This window comes from Ranitomeya variabilis, chromosome 3 (assembly GCF_051348905.1).
Source record: "Ranitomeya variabilis isolate aRanVar5 chromosome 3, aRanVar5.hap1, whole genome shotgun sequence".
In the NCBI taxonomy this organism is placed as follows: domain Eukaryota; kingdom Metazoa; phylum Chordata; class Amphibia; order Anura; family Dendrobatidae; genus Ranitomeya; species Ranitomeya variabilis.
The window spans coordinates 264,948,293-264,966,808 of NC_135234.1; the positions used below are offsets into that span (position 1 = coordinate 264,948,293).

Genomic DNA, 18,516 nt, shown 5'->3' on the forward strand with positions numbered 1-18,516 from the left:
GTACCCGTGCCTGAAAGCACTACCAAGGACCACCTGACGTTGGTGGAACTCGGATACCCAGAGGGAGGCACCTAAGCCAAAGGCTCTGCCCGGAACCAGCTGACGGTGCTGGAACCAGGATGGGGACCTATTCAAGCTTGTCTTCCTAGAGCCCCAACTAGCGGTGTTGGAGGAAAGGGTCAGCAGGGGGAGCAGAGTGTAGGCCGAAGCCTGCACTGGAGGCATTTGTAGGTCTGTTGTGTCTGCGTGGCTGTTGCAGGACACGTTGCCGGCTACACAGCAGGGGAACAGCTAGCGGTGCTGAACCCCACTGACACATTGGCTGGTGTTTTTCTCTGTGCAGCTAGCAGTACCGGGCCCCAACTGACGGTGTTAGAGCCCAGGGTCAGCAGGAGGAGAGGGAGTAGAGTGTAGGCCGAAGCCTAATTGAACCAATTTTAAAGGTAACCTTTAACCCCCCCTCAGGTGTTACAAACTAGAAGAGCCACGCCTTATGCAGCAGTAGTGCTGCACAAGTCAAAGGTTGCTCTTTTAATTTTGTTCCTTGCACAAGCTGAATGAAACACGTACAACATTTTGGCCCTTATACAGTCAATCTGTCATGGAGGCGGGAGTTCCCTTTGTAATGAGACGCAGCACAGCTGGCAAAAATACCACCTTGGTGCTTGGCGCGGCCTCCTGAGCATCGCATTTTGCTGTACAGGAGTCTGCGTTGTTGCGTTATCCCTTGGCCATGCGCTGCCCGTCTTCTGACATCATTTCATGTCGGCTGGTGCGGTTCGCGATGCCCATGAATCCCAGCCCCGCAGTGTCTTTACAGTGTTTCACACTGCGGGGCTGGGATTCATGGCCTGGCGCAGTACATATGTTCGCCTCTCGCTCGTGTCCTTACACCTGCTACAGACTGTGCGGCGTCAGCTGATCCCTTATCGCATGCCACGGCCATGAAGCCGCACAGTCTGAAGAAGGCGGAAGGAGCTGAGTGACAGCCTGGCGAAGATATGCACTGCTCTTGCCCGTCAATCACACCCTTGCAGTCAAAATAAATAAGACACCGAGGGGCGTTGTGTCGGGCAGGGCGGCCGCAGAGGCGCAGCCAGCCAAACAATGATGTCAGAAGAAGGGCTGTGCTACCAAGGGGGTTGTTGCGTGTCATTACAAAGTAAAGTCACACCTCAGGGACGTTTTAATGGTCTCAGGGGACACATTGTAGACGTGTTGTGTTCCACGTGTGCAAGGAGAATAAGTTTAAGAGCCACCTTGCACACATGCAGCATTACTGCTGTACAAGGTGGCTGTAAAACATACAAACACCTGGGGGAGGGGGGACAGGTTCCCTTCAATTTCAGTTCTTGTGTCTGCGTGGCTGTTGCAGGACACGTTGCCGGCTACACAGCAGGGGAACAGCTGGCGGTGCTGAATCCCACTGACACATTGGCTGGTGTTTTTCTCAGTGCAGCTAGCAGTACCGGGCCCCAACTGGCGGTGTTAGAGCCCAGGGTCAGCAGGAGGAGAGGGAGCAGAGTGTAGGCCGAAGCCTGCACTGGCGGCAGCTTTGTGTCTGCGTGGCTGTTGCAGGACACGTTGCCGGCTACACAGCAGGGGAACAGCTGGCGGTGCTGAACCCCACTGACACATTGGCTGGTGTTTTTCTCTGTGCAGCTAGCAGTACCGGGCCACAACTGGCGCTGTTAGAGCCCAGGGTCAGCAGGAGGAGAGGGAGCAGAGTGTAGGCCGAAGCCTAATTGAACCAATTTTAAAGGTAACCTTTAGCCCCCCCTCAGGTGTTACAAACTAGAAGAGCCACGCCTTATGCAACAGTAGTGCTGCACAAGTCAAAGGTTGCTCTTTTAATTTTGTTCCTTGCACAAGCTGAATGAAACACGTACAACATTTTGGCCCTTATACAGTCAATCTGTCTTGGAGGCGGGAGTTCCCTTTGTAATGAGACGCAGCACAGCTGGCAAAAATACCACCTTGGTGCTTGGCGCGGCCTCCTGAGCATCGCATTTTGCTGTACAGGAGTCTGCGTTGTTGCGTTATCCCTTGGCCATGCGCTGCCCGTCTTCTGACATCATTTCATGTCGGCTGGTGCGGTTCGCGATGCCCATGAATCCCAGCCCCGCAGTGTCTTTACAGTGTTTCACACTGCGGGGCTGGGATTCATGGCCTGGCGCAGTACATATGTTCGCCTCTCGCTCGTGTCCTTACACCTGCTACAGACTGTGCGGCATCAGCTGATCCCTTATCGCATGCCACGGCCATGAAGCCGCACAGTCTGAAGAAGGCGGAAGGAGCTAAGTGACAGCCTGGCGAAGATATGCACTGCTCATGCCCGTCAATCACACCCTCGCAGTCAAAATAAATAAGACACCGAGGGGCGTTGTGTCGGGCAGGGCGGCCGCAGAGGCGCAGCCAGCCAAACAATGATGTCAGAAGAAGGGCTGTGCTACCAAGGGGGTTGTTGCGTGTCATTACAAAGTAAAGTCACACCTCAGGGACGTTTTAATGGTCTCAGGGGACACATTGTAGACGTGTTGTGTTCCACGTGTGCAAGGAGAATAAGTTTATGAGCCACCTTGCACACATGCAGCATTACTGCTGTAGAAGGTGGCTGTAAAACATACAAACACCTGGGGGAGGGGGGACAGGTTCCCTTCAATTTCAGTTCTTGTGTCTGCGTGGCTGTTGCAGGACACGTTGCCGGCTACACAGCAGGGGAACAGCTGGCGGTGCTGAACCCCACTGACACATTGGCTGGTGTTTTTCTCAGTGCAGCTAGCAGTACCGGGCCCCAACTGGCGGTGTTAGAGTCCAGGGTCAGCAGGAGGAGAGGGAGCAGAGTGTAGGCCGAAGCCTGCACTGGCGGCAGCTTTGTGTCTGCGTGGCTGTTGCAGGACACGTTGCCGGCTACACAGCAGGGGAACAGCTGGCGGTGCTGAACCCCACTGACAGAGTGGCGTGTGTTTTGCTCTGTGCAGCCAGCACTTCCGGACAGCAACTAGCGGTGTTGGAGCCCGGGCTCTGCAGGTGGAGCAGAGTGTAGGCCGAGGCCTAATTGAACCGATTTTAAAGGTAACCTTTAACCCCCCCTCAGGGTTACAAACTACAAGAGCCACAGCTTGGGCAGCAGTAATGCTGCACAAGTCAAAGGTTGCTCTTTTAATTTTGCTCCTTGCACACGCAGAAAGAAACACATATAACATTTAGGCCCTTAAGCAGTCAAACTGTTTTGGAGGCGTGAGTTCACTTTGTAATGAGACGCAGCACAGCTGTCAAAAATCCCACCTTGGTGCTGGGCGCGGCCTCCTGAGCATCGTTATTTGCTGCACAGGAGTCTGCACTGTCGTGTTATCCCTTGGCCTTGCGCTGTTAGCGCTGCCCATCTTCTGACATAATTTAATGTTGGCCGGTGCGGTTCGCGATGACCATGAATCCCAGCCCCGCAGTGTCTTTACATTGTTAAAACACTGCGGGGCTGGGATTCATGGCCTGGCGCAGTACATATGTTCGCCTCTCACACTCGGGTCCTTACACCTGCTTCAGACTGTGTGGCGTCAGCTGATCCCTTGTCGCATGCCACGGCCATGAAGCCGCACAGTCTGAAGAAGGCCGAAGGAGATGAGGGACAGGCGAACATATGCACTGCTCATGCCCATCAATCACACCCTCGCAGTCAAAATAAATAAGACACCGAGGGGCGTTGTGTGGGCCAGGGCGGCCACAGAGGCGCAGCCAGCCAAACAATGATGCCAGAAGACGGGCAGCGCTACCAAGGGGGTTGCAGCGTGTAATTACAAAGGAAAGTCACACCTCAGGGACGGTTTAATGGTCACAGAGGACACATTTTAGACGTGTTCAGTTCCACGTGTGCAAGGGGAATAAGTTTCTGAGCCACCTTGCACACATACAGCATTACTGCTGTACAAGGTGGCTGTGAAACATACAAACGCCTGGGAGAGGGGGGACAAGTTCCCTTCAATTTCAGTTCTTGTGTCTGCGTGGCTGTTGCAGGACACGATGCCGGCTACACAGCAGGGGAACATCTGGCGGTGCTGAACCCCACTGACACATTGGCGAGGTGTTTGGCTCTGTACAGCCAGCACTTCTGGGCCCCAACTGGCATTGTTACAGCCCAGGGTCAGCAGGAGGAACAGAGGGAGCGGAGTGTAGGCCGAAGCCTGCACTGGTGGCAGCTTTGTGTCTGCGTGGCTGTTGCAGGACACGATGCTGGCTACACAGCAGGGGAACAGCTGGCGGTGCTAAACCCCACTGACACATTGGCGAGGTGTTTGGCTCTGTGCAGCCAGCACTTCTGGGCCCCAACTGGCGTTGTTAGAGCCCAGGGTCAGCAGGAGGAGGAGAGGGGGCGGAGTGTAGGCTGGAGCCTGCACTGGTGGCAGCTTTGTGTCTGCGTGGTTGTTGCAGGACACGATGCCGGCTACACAGCAGGGGTACAGCTGGCGTTGCTGAACCCCACTGACACATTGGCTGGTGTTTTTCTCTGTGCAGCTAGCACATCTGGGCGCCAACTGGCGGTGTTAGAGCCCAGGGTCAGCAGGAGGAGCATAGTGTAGGCCGAAGCCTGCACTGGAGCAAGTTGAAAGGGAACCTTTAACCCCCTCCCCCAGGGGTTTGTAGCTGAAAGAGCCATATTGTACAGCACTAATGCTGGAAAAGGTAAACTTAGCTCTTTTAATTATGGTCCTTGCAAACGCTGAACTTGACACTTATGAAATGTGTCCCCTCACACCGTTAAACCGTCCGGTCGGAGGGACTTTCCTTTGTCATGTGACGCAGCACAGCTATCATTCCTATCCCCTTGGCGCCGTGCGCCGCCTCCTCAGCGTTGTTTGAATCTGTCCCGGAGCCTGCGCTGTTATGTTAGCCCTTGTCCATGCACACATTTTGCGCTGCCCATCTTCTGACATCATTTGGTGTCAGGCTGGCTGCGCCTCTGCGGCTGCGCTGGCCAAGATCCCGCCTCGCTGTGTGATCTAATGTTATCACTCTGCGGACCTGTGATCCATGGGCATGCGCAGTGCATATCCTTGCCTCTCACTCCCCTCCTTCCAGCTTCTTCAGACTGTGCGGCGTCATGGCCGTGGCATGCTATTAGGGATCAGTTGACGGCGCACAGTCTGAAGAAGGCTGAGGGAGATGAGAGAGAGGCGGAGGTTAAGATATGCACTGCGCATGTCCATGGATCACAGGCCCGCAGTGGGATTAAATCAGAAGACACTACGAGGCGGGATCTCGTCCAGCGCGGCCGCACAGGCGCAGCCAGCCTGACACCAAATGATGTCAGAAGATGGGCAGTGCAAAATGTGTGCATGGACAAGGGCTAACATAACAGCGCAGGCTCCGGGACAGATTCAAACAACGCTGAGGAGGCGGTGCACGGCGCCAAGGGGCTAAGAATGACACCTGTGCTGCGTCACATGACAAAGGAAAGTCCCTCCGACCGGACGGTTTAACGGTGTGAGGGGACACATTTCATAAGTGTCAAGTTCAGCGTGTACAAGGAGCACCACAAAAAGAGCCACTTTTTCCTTTTGCATCATTATTACTGCTGCACAAGGTGGCTCTTTCAGTAACAAACGCCTTGGGGGGGGACAGGTTCCCTTAAATGTAAGTTGTTGTGCCTGCGTGGCGGTCGCATGACACGTTGCCGTATACACAGCAGGGGAGCAGCAGGCATTACTGAACCCCACTAACACATTGGCGAGGTGTTTGGCTCTGTGCGGACAGCACTTCTGGACAACAACTAGCGGTGTTGTAGCCCAGGGACAGCAGGAGGAGGAGGTGTAGGAGATAGGAGGGATTGCCACACACACAGCTGGGGAACAGCTGACGTTACTGAACCCCAATAACAGAGGAGCAACTGTTGACTGTGCATACAGCACTACCAGGCAACAACTAGCGGTGTTGGAGCCCAGGGACAGCAGGAGGAGGAGGTGGAGGAGATAGGAGGGATTGCCACACACACAGCTGGGGAACAGCTGACGTTACTGAACCCCAATAACAGAGGAGCGACTGTTGACTGTGCGTACAGCACTACCAGGCAACAACTAGCGGTGTTGTAGCCCAGGGACAGCAGGAGGAGGAGGTGTAGGAGATAGGAGGGATTGCCACACACACAGCTGGGGAACAGCTGACGTTACTGAACCCCAATAACAGAGGAGCGACTGTTGACTGTGCGTACAGCACTACCAGGCAACAACTAGCGGTGTTCGAGCCCAGGGACAGCAGGAGGAGGAGGTGGAGGAGATAGGAGGGATTGCCACACACAGCTGGGGAACAGCGGACATTACTGAACCCCAATAACAGAGGAGCGACTGTTGACTGTGCGTACAGCACTACCAGGCAACAACTAGCGGTGTTGGAGCCCAAGGACAGCAGGAGGAGGAGGTGGAGGAGATAGGAGGGATTGCCACACACACAGCTGGGGAACAGCTGACGTGACTGAACCCCAATAACAGAGGAGCGACTGTTGACTGTGCGTACAGCACTACCAGGCAACAACTAGCGGTGTTGTAGCCCAGGGACAGCAGGAGGAGGAGGTGGAGGAGATAGGAGGGATTGCCACACACACAGCTGGGGAACAGCTGACGTTACTGAACCCCAATAACAGAGGAGCGACTGTTGACTGTGCGTACAGCACTACCAGGCAACAACTAGCGGTTTTGGAGCCCAGGGACAGCAGGAGGAGGAGGTGTAGGAGATAGGAGGGATTGCCACACACACACAGCTGGGGACCAGCTGACGTTACTGAACCCCAATAACAGAGGAGCGACTGTTGACTGTGCGTACAGCACTACCAGGCAACAACTAGCGGTGTTGGAGCCCAGGGACAGCAGGAGGAGGAGGTGGAGGAGATAGGAGGGATTGCCACACACACAGCTGGGGAACAGCTGACCTTACTGAACCCCAATAACAGAGGAGCGACTGTTGACTGTGCGTACAGCACTACCAGGCAACAACTAGCAATGTTGGAGCCCAGGGACAGCAGGAGGAGCAGAGGAACACAGTGTAGGCCGAAGCCTGATTGGAGAAAGTCGAAAGGGAACCTTTAACCCCCCCCCAAGGCGTTTGTAGCTGAAAGAGCCAGCTTGTGCAGCACAAAGGATGCAAAAGGAAAAGGTGGCTCTTTTCATTATGCTCCTTGCAAACACAGAACTAAACACTTATAAAATGTGTCCCCTGATACCGTGAGACCGTCCCAGAGGTGGGACTTTCCTTCGTAATATGACGCAGCACAGCTGTCATTCCTACCCCTTTGGCGCCGTGCCCCGGCTCCTCAGCGTTGTTTGATTCCGTCCCAGAGCCTGCGCTGTTATGTTATCCCTTGGCCAGGCACACTTAGCGCTTCCCATCTTCTGACATCATTTGGTGTCAGGCTGGCTGCGCCTGTGCGGCCGCGCTGGCCGAAAGCCCGCCTCGCAGTGTCGTCTAATGTAATCCCACCGCGGGCCTGGGATCCGTGGCCATGCGCAGTGCATATCCTCGCCTCTCACTCCCCTCCCTACGGCTTCTTCAGACTGTGCGGCGTCACGGCCGTGGCATGCTATTAGGGATCAGCTGATGGCGCACAGTCTGAAGAAGGCGTAGAGAGATGAGTGAGAGGCGGAGGTTCAGATATGCACTGCGCATGTCCATGGATCTCAGGCCCCCAGTGGGATTAAATCAGAAGACACTGCGAGGCGGGCTCTCGGCCAGCGCGGCCGCACAAGCGCAGTCAGCCTGACACCAAATGATGTCAGAAGAGGGGCAGCGCTAAGTGTGCCAGGCCAAGGGATAACATAACAGCGTAGGCTCCGGGACGGAATCAAACAACGCTGAGGAGCCGGGGCACGGCGCCAAGGGGGTAGGAATGACAGCTGTGCTGCGTCATATTACGAAGGAAAGTCCCACCTCCGGGACGGTTTTACGGTATCAGTGGACACATTTTATAAGTGTTAAGTTCTGCGTGTGCAAGGAGCTAAACAAAAATAGCTACCTTTTCCTTGTGCAGCATTACTGCTGCACAAGGTGGCTCTTTCAGTAACAAACGCCTTGGGGTGGGGGGACAGGTTCCCTTACATTTCAGTTGTTGTGTCAGCGTGGCGGTCGCAGGACACATTGCCGGCTACACAGCTGGGGATCAGCTGACGTTACTGAAACCCAATAACACTGGGTCGTATGTTTTGACTGTGCAGACGGCACTTCTGAGCCTCAACTGGCGGTGTTGGAGCCCAGGAATTAAAGTTCAGGTGGTAGAAAGATGAACACAACAGGAGACCTGGATACTGTAGACAGTCACCTAATTATTTAATCAGGAAGAGGAGTGGCAAATTCCTGCGAGATCCAGGCCTTGTTCATTTTCAGGAAAGTAAGCCGGTCAACGTTATCGGAGGATAGTCGCATGCGACGGTCAGTTAGTACACCACCTGCAGCACTAAAGACGCGTTCCGATAATACACTAGTCGCAGGGCAAGCCAGCACCTCCAATGCATACTGGCTTAGCTCTGGCCATGTATCCAGCTTTGAGACCCAAAACTTGAAAGGGGAAGAGCCGTCTGGGAGTACAGCAAGAGGGCAAGACATGTAGTCTGTCACCATCTGACGGAACCGTTGCCTCCTGCTGACTGGAGCCGTCTTTGATGGTGTAGACTTTTGTGGCGGGCACAAAAAACTGTGCCACAGTTGGGCCATACTGGTCTTGCCTTGGGCAGAGGCACTGCCTCTGCTCCCTCTTTGTGCAGAGCCTCCTCCACTGCCTGGACGCACTGAGCTGCTTTGTAATGCACTAGCAGCACTTCTCTCAGTTGGAATGGAGAAGATGATGGAATTCACCAGTGTGTCTTGGTACTCCCGCATTTTTCGCTCCCTGTTCAACGGTGTGATGAGGCTTTCTACGTTGTCCCGGTAGCGAGGATCGAGGAGGGTGAACACCCAATAATCAGACATCTTGAGAATGTGGGCGATGCGGCGGTCGTTTCTCAGGCACTGCAGCATGTAATCCACCATGTGCTGCAGACTGCCAACTGGCCAAGGAACGCTGTCCCCTGCTGGAGGCGTGATCTCTGCCCGCTCGTCATCACCCCACCCTCGCTGTACACACTGAGTACTGGACAATTGTGTAACTCCCTCCTCTGGACGGATGTCTTCCTCCTCCATTGACTCCTCCTCATCCTCCTCACAAAGTGTCCCCTGCCTACGCGTTTGTGAGGAACCACGTGGCGCTGACTGTCCAGAAGATGATGGAAATGGTGAATCCTCATCCTCCACCTCTTCCACAACATCATCCCTTAGCGCTTGCAGTGATTTTTCAAGCAGGCAGATAAGGGGGACAGTCATGCTGACTAGTGCATCATCTGCACTCGCCATCCGCGTGGAATAATCGAATGGACGCAAAACCTGGCAAACATCCTTCATAGTGGCCCACTCTGTGGTTGTGAAGTCTGAACGGCGCGGAGTGCGACTTCTTTGCGCCTGATGCAGCTGGTACTCCATTACAGCTTGCTGCTGCTCACACAACTGCTCCAACATATGTAACGTGGAATTCCACCTGGTAGGTAGGTCACATATGATGCGATGTTCCGGCAGGCGGTGTCGGCGCTGCAGAGCCGCAATGCGCGATTTTGCCGTGCTGGAACGCCGCAAGTGAGCACACTCTAGGCGGACCTTGTGCAGCATTGCATCAAGATCCGGATAGTCCCTCAAAAAACTCTGCACGACCAAATTGAGCACTTGTGCCAGACATGGGATGTGAGTGAGGTTGCCGAGGCCCAGAGCTGCCACCAGATTTCGGCCATTATCACACACTACCATGCCTGGCTGGAGATTCGCTGGCACAAACCACACATCGCTCTCCTGCTTGATGGCATTCCAGAGCTCCTGCGCTGTGTGGCTTCGATTCCCCAAAGAAATTAATTTCAAGACGGCCTGTTGACGTTTGGCCATGGCTGTGCTCATGTCGTTCGTAACAGGTAAACGTTCATCACGGGTCCATGTGGAGGTGGACTGTGACGGCTCCTGCAGCGATGATTCTGAGGAACTGGTGTAAGAGGAGGAGTCAATGCGTACAGAATGGATTCCTGCAATCCTTGGAGTGGGCAGGACACGTCCTGCGCCACTCACACGATCTGTACCCGGCTCAACGACATTAACCCAATGGGCAGTGAGGGAAAGGTATCGCCCCTGTCCATGTTGACTGGTCCACGCATCGGTGGTGAGGTGGACCTTGCTACTGACGGCGTTCAGTAGCGTGTGTTTTATGTGTCCCTCCACATGCTTGTGCGGGGCAGGGACAGCTTGCCTGCTGAAGTAAAAGTGGCTGGGCACATTGTACTGTGGGACTGCCAATGACATCAAGTCACAGAAGCTGTCAGTCTCCACCAGCCTGAATGACAGCATTTCCAGTGACAGAAGTTTGGCAATGCCTGCAGTCAGAGCCTGTGCTCGTGGGTGGTTTGACGAGAAAGGCCGCCTTTTCTCCCATGCCTGTACTACCGATGGCTGTAGACTGGGCTGGGAGTGTGTGGATGACTGGGAAAGTGGTGCTGCGGGTGGAATTACAGTGGGTCTCTGGACAACAGGGCCAGAGGTTCTTCCACGGCGATCCTGGGAGGAAGCCGAACCAGCTGCGTGTGAGCTGGAGGAAGAGGCAACACGTGCTGAAGAGGTGGTTGCTGCCGCTGTTGGTTGGCCTAGCTCTTCAGTGTGTTTTTCTAACTCCACCGCGTGCCTGTTGCGCACATGTTTCCACATGTTGGAGGTATTGCGGTTGCTGACATTTCGACCTCTTTTGACTTTGTGATGACGCAACTTGCATTTGACATAGCAAATGTCATCTGCAACTGTGTCAAAAAAGGGCCAGACACTGCAAGTCTTGGGAGCGCCCTTTTTGGCTTTTGGAACAGACATGCTCCTAACGGGTGCCAAAGTGGAGGCTACAGGCTGCGCAGTCTTCCCCCTCCCTCTACCTCTTTGGCCCGTTCTAGGAATCTCTTCCTCGGAGCTGCTCCCACCACCTTCCTGTCCCTCACGCCACGATGGGTCAAGGATCTCATCATCTACACTACCCTCTGCCACCAACTGCTCCTCCTGGGTAGTCTCAGCAGCAGAGCACGCACCAGAAAGTGGCACCTGAGTGTCATCATCAGCGGATGCGGCCTGCGATGTGGTGACCGGAGGCACTGGCCCACCCGCCTCTTCAGACTCAGAGAGAAAAAGCTGTTGGGCATCACTGCACCCTGCCTCTTCTTCCATTTCTCCAATGCTGCTTGGCTGGCCCCCTGTTTCCAAGCCAAGAGATTCAGAGAACAGAAGTAGAGACGGCTCCTGTCCTGGGCTCTCTGTCTGCCTGGCCAATTTGGCAGGTGGTGAAGAGACAGATGGCTGCTCTCCAGTGCTCTGTGTCTGAGAGGATGTGGCACTAATTGAAGTTGATGCGTTAGCTGCCATCCATCCGACAACGGCTTCAATTTGGTCTTCACGCAGCAGCGGTGTACGGCGCTCTGCGACAAAGCTGCGCATGAAGGACTGTTCCCTGGTGAAACTGGGTGCTGAGGAGTCACCGGTGCCCGCAGCAGGCACAGAATCCCCACGTCCTCTCCCTGCTCCGCGCCCACGCCCACGTGCCTTACTCCCTGCCTTCTTCATCTTGGTTGACTGATAAAGATAAGCAGAAAAGTACTAACGGCTTTGTGTGCTTATTCCTGAACAGCTCCGAGTCCTAACAGGTATAGGAAACACTAATTTTCTAAAGTGTGGACTAGACTTTAATATGAGCTAATGTGGCCTACACAAATGTAAAGTGGTGTGTTTGGTGAACTTTATTATTTATTTATTTTTTGGGGGCTGAACTGACAACAGAGAGAGCTGCAGTCACACGGAGACCGTGCAGACAGCCGTAAACGGTCCTGCAAGGCCCAAAAAACCTCCTCTGCTTTATCCTATGTAGTGTTTTTCCACAAGTTAGCTGGATACGGGTGGAAAGACACTAATAGGAATTTTTTGAAAAAATGTGCAGCAGCCTTCACTACTTAAAACAAAAGGAAAATTGATTTTACAGTATGACGCAGTGAAAACCCTGAGCTGGATACAACCAGGCTATGGCTGCTCACAGACTATAGGGCGAGCTGCAGTCACACGGAGACCGTGCAGACAGCCGTTAACGGCGCTGCAAGGCCCAAAAAACCTCCTCTACTTTATCCTATGTAGTGTTTTTCCAAAAGTTAGCTGAATACGGGTGGAAAGACACTAATAGGAATTTTTTGAAAAAATGTGCAGCAGCCTGCACTACTTAAAACAAAAGGAAAATTGATTTTACGGTATGACGCAGTGAACAACCCTGAGCTGGATACAACCAGGCTATGGCTGCTCACAGACTACAGGGCGAGCTGCAGTCACACGGAGACCTAGCAGACAGCCGTAAACGGCGCTGCAAGGCCCAAAAAACCTCCTCTACTTTATCCTATGTAGTGTTTTTCCACAAGTTAGCTGGATACGGGTGGAAAGACACTAATAGGAATTTTTTGAAAAAATGTGCAGCAGCCTGCACTACTTAAAACAAAAGGAAAATTGATTTTACAGTATGACGCAGTGAACAACCCTGAGCTGGATACAACCAGGCTATGGCTGCTCACAGACTACAGGGCGAGCTGCAATCACACGGAGACCGTGCAGACAGCCGTAAACGGCGCTGCAAGGCCCAAAAAACCTCCTCTACTTTATCCTATGTAGTGTTTTTCCACAAGTTAGCTGGATACGGGTGGAAAGACACTAATAGGAATTTTTTGAAAAGATGTGCAGCAGCCTGCACTACTTAAAACAAAAGGAAAATTGATTTTACGGTATGACGCAGTGAACAACCCTGAGCTGGATACAACCAGGCTATGGCTGCTCACAGACTACAGGGCGAGCTGCAGTCACACGGAGACCGTGCAGACAGCCGTAAACGGCGCTGCAAGGCCCAAAAAACCTCCTCTACTTTATCCTATGCAGTGTTTTTCCACAAGTTAGCTGGATACGGGTGGAAAGTCACTAATAGGAATTATTAGAAAAAATGAGCAGCAGACTACACTACTTGAAAAAAAAAAAAAAAGTACAGTATGAGGCAATGAACCACCCTCCCTGAACTGAATACAACCAGCTATGGATGGCCTATGGCTGCACACAGACTAGAGAGTGGGCTGCACTCACACACACACACACACACACAGACCTTGCAGATCGCTGTGAAAACAGCACTGCAAGGCAAAAGCAAGGTGATTAGTAGGTGAACACAGCGGTTGCTAAATTAGGCTTGGAAAAGCACAAAAAAGCAAATCGCTATCTCTAAACTGGCCCTCAGTCAGCAAACAGCGTCCTGTCACTAACTGAATTCACAGCAGAGTGAGCGAAAAATGGCGCCAGCGACTTTTAAACTGCATCATGACATCATTTCAGCAGCCAATCACAGCCTTGCCAGTAGTTTCATGCCCTCCATGCTGAAAAGGATGTGCCCACACTTGGAATCATTCTCATTGGCTGATTTCGTGCAAATTTGTGCAGTTTGAATCCTGGGAACTTCCGATTCCGGTATCCGATACGCGGCAAGTATCGGATCTCGGTATCGGAATTCCGATACCGCTAAGTATCGGCCGATAACCGATACTTGCGGTATCGGAATGCTCAACACTACCCCCTAACAAAAAAAAAATTGGTTCCAAAATTGTGCTGATGTAAAGTAGACATGTGAGAAATGTTACTTATTAATTATTTTGTGTGACATATCTCTGTGATTTAAGGGCATAAAAATTCAAAGTTGGAAAATTGCAAAATTTTCAAAATTTTCACCAAATTTCCGTTTTTTTCACAAATAAATGCAAGTTATATCGAAGAAATTTTACCACTGTCATGAAGTACAATAAGATCCATTGAAGTGTTCCAGAGTTATAACCTCATAAAGGGACAGTGGTCAGAATTGTAAAAATTGGCCCAGTAATTTACGTGCAAACCACCCTTGGGGCTTAAGGGGTTAAAAGGAAAAAACAGGAAGGGGGATAATGTGACTAATGAAAAGAAAGGTAATGTTCCAGCTCCTTAAAATCAATGATTCTTTATTATTCCATTAAAATTTCTTCATCTGTATAAATCCTTGCACAAGTGAATAGAGTACATGTAGAAAAAGAAGGATAAATGCGACGCGTTTCGATCTAATAAGATCTTAGTCCTTGCATAGCTCTACGTTCATTGAGATTACTTTCTTTTCTAGCCTCATCTGACCTATCACGAGAGCTGCAGCAATCACCTGATTCTCTTGACAGGTCCTAATCGGGATTACTCCCGCAGACACTGCGGTCCCTCATTAATGGTCACAGAAATACAGCAAAAAACGGCTTTTGAAAACATAGTCTCTCAAGGCATCTGCTAATTAAACATAACAAAATTGTTAACATAAAAGTAACTCTGGTGGAGCAGATACCCCCTGGTGTTGCAAACAGGAATGCTCTTTTTAAAGCGGAAAGAAAAGTTTTGGATATCTCGTTTGGGAACAAAATATCCAAATGGATTGACTCATATCAAAGAGAGAGTTTAAACGTTTCTTTTTTTTTGTGCGTGTGTGTGTCTTTTTTTGCATCAATGTTGACAAGGCTGCATCAATCAGTGGGTGTTTTTCTGAACTTGGTTCAAACGCCAAATTAAGTTTCTGAGGCTGTGATAAAAGGTTTGCTACTATATATGTGTGATTGAATTTTATACTAGTAGGATTTGTACTGTGTTGCCATGATACCTGAAGAAGGATATATACTGTATCCAAAAAGCGTTGTATCTCCTCTATTTTAACTTATCAAATAATTAAAAAAATATGAAATATCATCTTTGGATGTGAGTCCTGGGAAGCGCTGCCATTCATGGGCTGAATGTGCTTTTCTTGATTTACTCATCCTGTGTGAGCCTTGACTCTGGCTCTGGATCCACCCAAGGCAAGCTGCAAGCCCTGTCTATTGAAAAGTATCCCAGAGGGATTTTTGAGGATACACAATCTAAAGCCATATTAATCTTCCATCAGGTGAGTGCATAAAATGTTGCACCCTTTAAAGACTATAATATTGTGTTTACGCACTTAGGGCACGCAATTTGTCTGTTCTTCTCTCCCAAACAGGGTTTTTTTTTGTATAATGTGAATATGGAGTTAATAATGGGGGTGACTTATTGACGCCTCTCCATTACTAACCTCGGGGCTTGATATCACCTGAAGATACAAAGGTGACATCAATCCCCCAACTATCACCCCATTTTGCCACTGCTAAAGGCAAAGCTAAGTGCCAGAATTGACGCATTATAGAGATGCACCTTTTCTGGGGTGGCTGAGATCTGATGTTTTTAGTGGGGGGCAGTATCCTTGGCCCCTTCTTAGGCTATTAATATCAGCCCACAGCTGTCTGCATAGCCTTTGCTGGTTATTAATTACTAGACTGTGGCCCGATTCTAATGCATCGGGTATTCTAGAATATGCATGTCCCCGTAGTATGTGATTCGCGGCAGACTGTGCCCGTCGCTGATTGGTCGAGGCAACCTTTATGACATCATCGTCGCCATGGCAACCATTATGACATCTACGTCGATACTGTACCCTTCGCTGATTGGTCGAGGCCTAGCGGCCTCGACCAATCAGAGACGTGGGATTTCCATTATGACATCATCGTCGCCATGCTGTGCCCGTCTCTGATTGGTCGAGGCCTGGCGGCCTCGACCAATCAGAGACGCGGGATTTCCAGGACAGACAGACAGACAGACAGACAGACAGAAAGACAGACAGACAGACAGACAGACAGACAGAAAGACAGACAGACAGACAGACAGACGGAAAAACCCTTAGACAATTATATATATAGATAGGGGGACCCTACGTAATTTCTTTTAGGGTCCCACATTTTAGTAGCCAGTAAAGGTATGAACAGTAAGTATACAGTTGTAAGCTGATAATAATAGCCTGGGAAACTCCATGGGTATTACCACCTTCCCAGGCTATGCACATCTGTCCGAGCCGTCAGCTTTCCCTCTGCTGGTTACAAAAATTTTTTTTACAAAAATTAATCTTTTATTAATTAAATAGATGTACAGTAAGCTGCACACACACTGCACTAATTGTATTTGTCACAGACATCTACATATCTATCAATTCTATACATATTTACACAGCAGATGAATTGTCAGTTTTTCATCTATGTAATATCTATATACAGTATATATGTATTCTATATGTATATATCTATTCTATCTACCCTATTCTAACCCGTCATGCTTTGATTATACTGTGCGCACCAACAAGTTTAATTGTATGCTGTTCTGATTTACATTTCTATCTATCTATCTATCTATCTATCTATCTATCTATCTATCTATCTATCTATCTATCTATCCATCTATGTATATATCTATTCCATATATTCTATCTATTCTATCCTGTCATGATGTGATTTTACTGAACACGGCACATAAATTGCTGGCTTTCATTCTATCTTTTACTGAATGTTACCGACTTTTTCTGATTTTAAGAAAAATGGTCATGTTACCAATCACTAATCCGAAAGTACCATTTTCATGCCGAATTTATGGTTGGCAATTGTTTTCCAAACATATTTGCTCCTCTCTATTCATAATAACAGTAATTTTGACTTGGGTGCCCAAACTTTTTTACTGTATATATGCCTTGGCCTCTTATGGGGTTGTGAAATGAATGTGACCCATCATACTGTTTTCTACAAGCTTAGTAACTGTTTGGTATGTAGCCAACGTGAATTGTTTGGTCTAAAAAAGGATATTCCTAGTGGATGCCTTTGCACACACACTTTCTTTGAGATAAACGCACAACAGTTTTGCTGGTCAATTCCTGGTCTTTCCATTTAAGTTAAAGTAGTATGCATGGTTTGGTGTGGTCGATCAAGATTGAATATTGAATATTTTTTTTGTGCAAATGAAAACATTGTCATGTTCATGGACATCTATGAACAATTCTATGTGTGTGGTCTACTTTATTTTAGCATTTTAGCAAGAAATAGGGTTCCATAAAACAGGAACTAGGCTGATAAATGACTATGAATTTCTCAGATTTTGTTTTGGAAATCGTTGAAAGAAAAACTGTGCAACACTTTGAAAAATATAATAATTATGTAAAATATTCGATTCAATCTTAGAATTTCATATTAGAATTTAATCAGATATTTATCGCAACCTTCTGTTTTCACTATAGGTCTTCCAACTTGCCTAATGTGTGTATGTCTCGGTACATCTGTGTATTGTGATGATGTGGATCTGACTTCTCTTCCTGCCTTACCAAAGGAAACTACTCACTTGTATGCCCGATTTAACAAAATTAGTCACATTCAAGCCAAAAACTTTGCAGGACTTGGTATGTAATTGAACAGTTTTTCGAGTGCCGGCATGTACTTTATATATGTGTTCTTATGTTTTACTGATTTGTATTAAAAACAACAAACAGGTTTACAAGAAACAAAATGAAAGGTAATGACAAGTTAGCACATTAAGAATATCTAATAACCACGAACCCCATGAAAAAATTCCATGTAAACATTGGGAAACAAAGAGTTCCATTATAATAAAAATTAACTTTTATTCATTATTAAAATCAATAACATGATTAAAAAAGCAGAATGCCTCACATAGAGGATGGCTCAGACCAAAAATAACAACAATATAGGTATATCAAAGAATAGGACCATTACACTTCAGAGGATGTTAACATACAATAATGCAAAAAAGGATTGTCAAGAAATACAGTTCAACCCTGTCATGAACCAGGGTTGTTTGGTTGGCCCCAGTTCGGCGTATGAACCTCATAGAAGAAAGACAAAGTTATCATTATGCTCAGCATAACATGGAGGTTCATTTAAGTATAAACACGAAGTGGGTATGAACCCCGGTTAAGTAGTAATTAGTTTCTCTGTTTCTGCTAGGCGCTGCGCTTAGAAAACGCACTGGTGTGTACCCTATTGTTGCACATCCCAAATATATAACTTTCATATCGCTGACACCACCTGAGGTTGAATTATTCATCATGAGTAATTCTCACACAACTCAGAAGACGCATGGCTGCAAACAAAAGCATTCCTGAAGAAGGGGGTAAAGAGTATAAGATTACACAGAGCTGACAGGCAGTGTGAGCAGGGGGTTCAGAAAGCCCACAGCGTGTGTCTGCCATAGGGCTTTGCTTTTGTATTAGCAATTGCAGTGGAAAGTTCTGGAAGTGCAATTGGGACAACAAGACATTCTTCCTATTTAATCACAAACCCAAATGTCAACAATGGTAATCAGGTTGTAAGAAAAAATAAGCTGCCTAGTGCACCATGCTCTTAATCGAGTATATTGCTAAAATGTCCAGATAGTAAAATAGAGTCCTAGTAAATATAAATACCCGGAATATCACCAGCTACAAATTATTTGTGCAAAGACAGCATAAAGGTACCTTCACACGAAGCGACACTGCAGCGATAGCGACAACGATGCCGATCGCTGCAGCGTCGC

At 49.2% G+C, this 18,516-nt stretch overlaps 1 protein-coding gene across 1 annotated transcript in view; it reads left to right on the top strand.

The window, feature by feature from the left end:
- OPTC (opticin) overlaps positions 1–18,516 on the top strand; it is an 809,828-nt gene that overhangs the window by 620,225 nt on the left and 171,087 nt on the right. The window contains exon 4 of the mRNA XM_077295433.1: positions 17,225–17,383. Within this exon, the coding sequence (XP_077151548.1) occupies positions 17,225–17,383 (159 nt within the window). The remainder of the gene's footprint in view (positions 1–17,224; positions 17,384–18,516) is intronic.